Source organism: Neofelis nebulosa, chromosome 11 (assembly GCF_028018385.1).
Source record: "Neofelis nebulosa isolate mNeoNeb1 chromosome 11, mNeoNeb1.pri, whole genome shotgun sequence".
NCBI lineage: Eukaryota > Metazoa > Chordata > Mammalia > Carnivora > Felidae > Neofelis > Neofelis nebulosa.
In genome coordinates, this window is record NC_080792.1 from 16,928,212 (window position 1) to 16,935,075 (window position 6,864).

The 6,864-nt window shown below is 60.2% G+C and overlaps 1 protein-coding gene across 1 annotated transcript; it reads left to right on the forward strand.

Moving 5' to 3' along the window:
* The first annotated feature begins 226 nt into the window (after window positions 1–226).
* On the forward strand, window positions 227–5,472 carry RAX (retina and anterior neural fold homeobox). Its single transcript, XM_058691930.1, has 3 exons — window positions 227–731; window positions 1,041–1,294; window positions 4,578–5,472. Exons 1-3 carry the CDS (start codon window positions 443–445, stop codon window positions 5,073–5,075), a joined length of 1,041 nt encoding a protein of 346 aa, XP_058547913.1. The 5' UTR covers window positions 227–442; the 3' UTR covers window positions 5,076–5,472.
* Window positions 5,473–6,864: the final 1,392 nt, after the last annotated feature.

The following is a 6,864-nucleotide window of genomic DNA, read 5'->3' on the forward strand; positions in this document are numbered from 1 at the left end:
TGGAGCGGATCGAGAGGTGGAGGGTGGAAAGTTCGGCGCGGCGGCCCCGCCCGGGGCGGCGGAGCGAGGACCCCGAGGCGGGCGAGGGAAGGACCCGCCTCGCTGCGGGGGGAGGGGCCGAGGGAAGAGGCCGGGGCCGGGGCGGGAGGGGAGGAGCCAGGGCGAGCGGGCTCGCCGCCTTTAGCACCCGGAGCCCCGGCTGCCCCGAGTCCGAACTTCAGACTCCTGCAGAGACCCCGGCGGCCGCCGGCCGAGCGCTCGCCCGCCTCCAGCGCGCGCAGCCGGGGCCCGCGTCGCCCGCCGAGCTTGACCTTGGGTCGGGCCCCCGCGGGTGGGACCGCCGTGCCCGGGAAGCGGCGACTTCGAGCCTCTTCTCTCGGTCTCCCGAGCAGGCTGCGCTGCGAGAGCGCGGGCCGCGCCCTCCCGCCTCCTGGCGCTCCCCATGCACCTGCCCGGCTGCGCCCCCGCCATGGCCGACGGCAGCTTCTCGCTGGCCGGCCACCTGCTCCGCAGCCCGGGAGGGAGCACCTCGCGGCTGCACAGCATCGAGGCTATCCTGGGATTTACCAAGGACGACGGGATCCTCGGTTCCTTCTCGGCGGAGCCGGGCGCTCGGGGAGCGAAGGAGCGGGATAGGAGGCCGGGCGCGCGGGCCGCTTGCCCCAAGGCGCCGGGGGGAGGCGCCGAGCCCTCCGCGCAGCCTGCCCCGGTGCCCGCTCCCGAGTACGAAGGTGAGTGCGCACCCCCGGCCGCGGAAGGGCCCTGAGGCGTGCCCAAACTTAGGAGCTCTGCAAGAGGACGGAGCCCCTACCTCGACTTTTATTAAGGCATTTGGGCGCGGGATTGGGTTTGGGGGTGTATATAAGCTTCCAGTTTGCGTTCAGAGAAAGCTTAGAGGCCCCCCGCAGCCTTATCCCCGACCTCCCGGTCCAACGCCCGGGAGGAGCCCGCGTCCCGCTGTCGGCGTCCCAGGGTAGGCCGACTGGGCCCAGGGATACTCCGGGGAGTGTCCCTGACCTTCTGGGGCTTCTTCGTCCCAGCCCCTCGACCCTATTGCCCCAAGGAGCCTGGGGAGGCGCGGCCGAGCCCAGGGCTGCCGGTCGGTCCCGCCACCAGCGACGCGAAACTGTCGGACGAGGAGCAGCCCAAGAAGAAGCACCGGAGGAACCGCACGACCTTCACCACATACCAGCTGCACGAGCTGGAGCGCGCGTTCGAGAAGTCTCACTACCCCGACGTGTACAGCCGCGAGGAGCTGGCAGGCAAGGTCAACCTACCCGAAGTCCGGGTCCAGGTAAAGCGCCCCCGATCGGTCCCCGGGAGGGTCCCAGGCCCAAGCCGCAGCCAAATGCTCCCTTGAATCCCGGCGTCTACGCATTTCACGTGGGACGCTTCCCATTGGTCTTCCTCGGCTCCGCTCGCGCAGAGCCTCGAAGGAGCGTCGCAGATCTTCCTTGTGCCCCACGACCGCCTCCGGGTCATTCTGTTCCAGTTTGTAGTAGCACCTCCCTGGGCCGGGGGGGGGGGGGGGTCTCCCTCTTCTAACCTAAAGAGAGGTATTAGAGATGGCTGGCAAGATGAAGGGCGACAGTTCCGTAGACGCAGCCGGGATTGGGGCGGGCGGCGGTGAGTAGAGAGGGGATGTAGGCAGCGTGGAGGGGGGGCGGATTGGGGCCCCCGAATGCCACCTCCTCAGTAACTGCGCTCACCCTGCTGAGAAACGAAAGCCCCCGTCTGCCTGCAAGGACCCTGGCGCCTGCAGTTGAAGGTTTTGGTGGATTTGTTTCAGAAACTGACTTTTGCTTCTTTGGTGTACATCCAACCAAACTTCCCGCTGCTGCAGAGGCCTCTCTCTCTCTCTCTCTCTCTCTCTCTCTCTCTCTCTCGTAAAGGGGTTTTCGCTTTAATTAAAGCTGAATTATCTTTAATCCCTGATCATTAAAATATTTGAAAGCCTTAAATATTTGCTAGTCATCTGTGAAAAATCTGGGAGGATTTCCAAATTAGGAGACTTTGCAGAGGCCTGAAAGGGAGTCATTGGGAACAAATTTCACTGCATCTGAAAGGCGGTGGAACTAAGATGAGGTTTGTGCGTGTGTCTGATGAGTTAGATTTCCAGGGAGTGAAGATATTCAGACCTTCGGGGGCTTTTCGCCTTACCTTAAGAGTAAAAGGGGCCAAGCTTTTGCCTTTTGTCCCTTCTCATTTAGGAGTTTCAAGTAATGAGTAAATATCATGGTTTTCAAAACTAGTTCCCTCATGTGACTCAAGATGGCAAGGGCCCTTCTGTTTCTCTTAATTTGGGGACAGTCGAGCTGCAATGGTTTCATTGAAGGTGTGGACATTTTTGCACCTGCTTTTCGGGGTGGGGGTGGGGGGTGGGGGGAAGAGGCTGGGGGAGGGGGAGGAAAAGAACACAAGTGAAAGATGAAGGAGAGGAGAGACAGTCTTCCAACCAGGGGCGCCTTCACACCTGACATCACCTCCGTCCTACCTTCCTACCTCCCTCTTTATTCGTTTAGGGATTTGGGCTCTTCCTTTAAGTCATCAGCTTGTTGAGAACGGTGTCTGCGACTTCTCTGTGACCACAGGGCCAGCACAGTGCCCAACATATGGCGGGTTCTTAACACATGGCTATGATGTAATCAGATGGGGGGGGGGAGTCTACTGTGGGCCTCCAGCTGTGTGGAGGGCAGCAGCTCAGCCCTAGAAGAAAGGACGTCCGGGTCCTTAGTTCTCTGACTTTGAATACTGGGTGGGAGACTAGAGCTGATGTTTCCGGGGCTAGAGTGGGGCCTGCAGGGAATTAGAGGAAGCCGTGGGATGAGAGCCCTTCCCATGTTGATGTTTCTCTTCTGTTATCAGCAACTATCTCATGTTTCTGGGGGAAATTAGGGCCTCAGCTACGTAGATGAATCTTTTGTGGGAAGAGGACGAGGTTACTTACAGGTTTGTTCTTTTTCTCTCCCCCGCCCCACCCCCAATCCTAACTTTGCAGACACTTGCCCTGCTCTGCCTAGGTGCTGGGGGACTGTTTCCTCAGTGCTTCTAGGAGGTCCCCTCCCCCACTGACTCAAAGCTGCCTTCTCCCTTCTGAGGTCACAGCTATTCTCCTATTTCCCTCTAGAAATATATCACTGAGGCCACCAGTTTGGCCAAAGTTCTTTCTGATTCTCTACTAAACTAGACCAACGAACTCTCTGTTCTGTGTCCAAGGGTGGTAACTTGGTGGTGACACCTTCATCACACCTTTTCTTGTGCCTTTACCTAATCAGAAATAGACATTTTATCATTAAGAGATCAGACTTCACTCTTGGTGTGGACTTTCTATATGTAAAGAAAAAAAGGAAGGAGGGAGGGAAGGAAGGAAGAGAAAGAAAAAGAAAGAAAGAAAGAAAGAAAGAAAGAAAGAAAGAAAGAAAGAAAGAAAAAGAAGAAAGGAAGGAAGGAAGAAAAGAAAGAAAAGAAAAGAAAGAAAGAAAGAAAGAAAGAAAGAAAGAAAGAAAGAAAAAGGAAGGAAGGAAGAAAAAGAAAGAAAGAAAGAAAGAAAGAAAGAAAGAAAGAAAGAAAGACAGGTTTGAACTCACTGAACTCATCTTAGAGTAATGTCAAAGTTGACTCCGAAAAGTCTACGTAAATATAAACGTGAGCTGTTGTAATCATTGGAAGCCATTTATAAGAAACATCAGAAATACTAAAGGGATACTAATTAAATAAGAACGAAGATTTTTTTTTTTAATTTTTTTTCAACGTTTTTAATTTATTTTTGGGACAGAGAGAGACAGAGCACGAACGGGGGAGGGGCAGAGAGAGAGGGAGACACAGAATCGGAAACAGGCTCCAGGCTCCGAGCCATCAGCCCAGAGCCCGACGCGGGGCTCGAACTCACGGACCGCGAGATCGTGACCTGGCTGAAGTCGGACGCTTAACCGACTGCGCCACCCAGGCGCCCCAGAACGAAGATCTTTTTAAAGCAGCAACTCAAGCTCGGGATAAAACACCCCCTCTTGCTTCCACCAGTCACCACAACCAGTAATTCCTGGAAATGGAATTTAACACCCAGTGTGGCCAGTTAGGGTACTTAGAGTATTTGTGTATGCGTGTGTTTATAATCGAGCCGAAAGGTAGGCCAAGCACAGAAAGCCTGAGCCAAAACCAGCCACCGAGAGCAGTACCATCGAGGGAGGAAGCAAAGTCTAAACCAAAGTGCCAAGGGGAGCTGCGAACCACCAGGTCACCGAAATCTGGTGCCATGTGGTTTCCGAAATCCTGGGTCCGATCCCCAAGGTTAACTTCACTTTTTTTTCCTGAGCACCTGCTGTGTGCCGCGAGTGGGAAACAGATACAGCCACAGCTGTGGGTGAGGTAAACAGGGGCCCGGGTGGGACACGGATGAGACAAAGACTCTGAGAGGAGGGAGGAGGCAAAAAGGGGAAAACGGGATGCAAAAGGAAGGAGAGAGTAGGGGTGGGGTTTTCCTGGGCGGGGGGCGAGGGGGTCGTCCAGCCAGGCGCAGGGCGGGGACGCGTCCCCAAGCCTCCGCCGCAGCCCGACGGGCGCTGTGCTGCCCTCCGCAGGTGTGGTTCCAGAACCGACGGGCCAAGTGGCGGCGGCAGGAGAAGCTGGAGGTGTCGTCCATGAAGCTGCAAGACTCGCCCCTCCTGTCCTTCAGCCGCTCGCCGCCCTCGGCGGCTCTGGCGCCCCTCGGGACGGGCCCGGGCGGCGGCGGCGGCGGGCCGGCGGGGGGCGCCCTGCCGCTCGAGTCGTGGCTCGGGTCGCCGCTGCCGGGCGGGGGCGCCACGGCGCTGCAGAGCCTGCCGGGCTTCGGGCCGCCGGCGCAGAGCCTGCCCGCCAGCTACACGCCGCCGCCGCCGCCGCCCTTCCTCAACTCCCCGCCGCTGGGCCCCGGCCTGCAGCCTCTCGGGCCGCCGCCGCCCGCCTACCCGTGCGCGCCCGGCTTCGGGGACAAGTTCCCGCTGGACGAGGCGGACCCGCGCAACAGCAGCATCGCGGCCCTGCGCCTCAAGGCCAAGGAGCACATCCAGGCCATCGGGAAGCCGTGGCAGGCCCTCTAGGGCCACCGGGGACCACATCGGGCCGGACCACCGCCCCGGGAGCCGCCCCGGAGCAGCACGCGCGCCTCCCTCCCTCCTTGGGGTCCCCCACTGTCACTCTCCCGAGCCGTCTGAAGCTGCAGCCAGGCGGGGCTCTAGGAAGTGCGCGTCTGTCCCCGGCGCGCCGGGGACGGCTGACCACCTGGCCTGCCGAGGCCCTCCGGCCACCCCGGCCCTGGTGCCGGAGGGGGAGAGGCGGCCGGGCCCCTCGGGGTTCAGCCTGACCTCGGCGTGGCTACCCCCAGAAAACGACAGCTGGGAGGACGGGGAGGCCGAGAAATAGAGTTCGAGGGACTGTTTGTACGCGTAGTTTGAAGTCCTGGGGAGGAGAATTAAAGGTTGCCTTGTTTTGGTTTGACTCTGCTTAAGGGCGCTCAGGCCTCGGTGGCGGGGAGGGAGACGCGTGTGCCCGAGTGGGGGTACGGGAAGGGCCGCGGGGACGCGCGGGGTGGCTCGCGGGGAGCGGAGGACTGCGCAGGAGCTGGGTCTCCCTCCTGCGTCCCCTGCGGGGGGCGCTGTGCTGCGGCGGAGACTCGGCGCCCTTCACCAGGGCTCCCCTGCCCCGGCGCGTGCGGGAGCGGCGAGTGTGTGGGGCTCGGGGAGTCAGGAGCCCAAGGCTCACCCCGCTGCGCGTTCCCAGGCCCTCTCTATGTAGCCCAATAGCCCAGCCGCGGCTGCTACTTTGAACGCTCGACCCCAAGAGGAAGCGTCTACATCACCTTCCCCAGGGTGAGAGGTGCAAGACCCAAAGCCCCTGTCGGCCCCGCCGCTCTTTTCGGCGCGCCACCGCCCAGGACCCCTCTAGGATCGCTGTCCGGGTCACGCGCTCGGTGCCAGGACTGATGACATTAGTCCTTCAAAGACTGGGGCAAAGCGACTTTTCCTCTTCTCATCCGGGCGCCTCTCTCGCTTCCCCAAGTCGCTCCTAACCCCCAACGCCCGCGGTCCTGTTTAATGCTCGTCCGGTGAGCGGCGGCGCTCAAGTACTGTGTCCCGGGCACATCCCGGGCTGTGTCCGCTGTTCTCTGGCGCCGGCTCTGGGGCGGGAGGGGAGCCGGAGGTCTCCCCCCAGCTTCCGGAGCATCCACGGTACTCGGGGGGTCCCCGGTGAAGGAGGGCCGGGACTCCCAGCCTGAGCAGCCGCGGTATCCGCCGTTGATCCTGGAAGCTGGGCCGCCTCGGGAATGACCCGGATTCCTGGAGCGCAGGTCCTCTGGGCCTCCTTGCTCCGAGCGCACCCGAAAAGACGCGGCCGGAGCCTTGGCTTCATCAACCCACTACTGTTTGCCGTTCGTTAGCACGGCAGCCCAGTAGTTCGTGAGCCACCCCAGCCCCCTTTCCTTGTCGAAATGAACCTACCTCCCTGGGAGGTGGAAAACATGCAATGATGGACTGTAAGGCTTTGTGTGAACTACCAAACCCCACACAAGGCGCTACACAGTGTGATCCCGCCTCTCCGATCCCACAGTATCCCTGCTCTGGGGTTCCTGAAACCAACTTGGAGAGCCGATGACTGTCCTGGGGCTGGGGGTAGAGGGGGTGTCGTCGCGGGATTCAGGCCTTGCCAGGAGGGTCCCGAGAGGCTATAGCACCATCAGGAGTGTGTACCCCTAGGCCCTCCTGCGGTGCCTTGCGTATAGCAGGCCGCTCAGTGAGGTCATTTCGCCCAAGAGGTAGGAAGTAACACTTGCACGTCGTGGGGGAAATGAATGGATTGGCCAAGTGATACCAGACATTGGCATGAAAAAAA

Excerpts from the sequence above, each read along its gene's own strand:
- RAX (XM_058691930.1), top strand. The coding sequence starts at position 443 with ATGCACCTGCCCGGCTGCGCCCCCGCCATGGCCGACGGCAGCTTCTCG. Across the intron at positions 732-1,040 it reads GCCCGCTCCCGAGTACGAAG|CCCCTCGACCCTATTGCCCC; the intron begins GTGAGTGCGCAC and ends TCTTCGTCCCAG. Across the intron at positions 1,295-4,577 it reads TACCCGAAGTCCGGGTCCAG|GTGTGGTTCCAGAACCGACG; the intron begins GTAAAGCGCCCC and ends TGCCCTCCGCAG.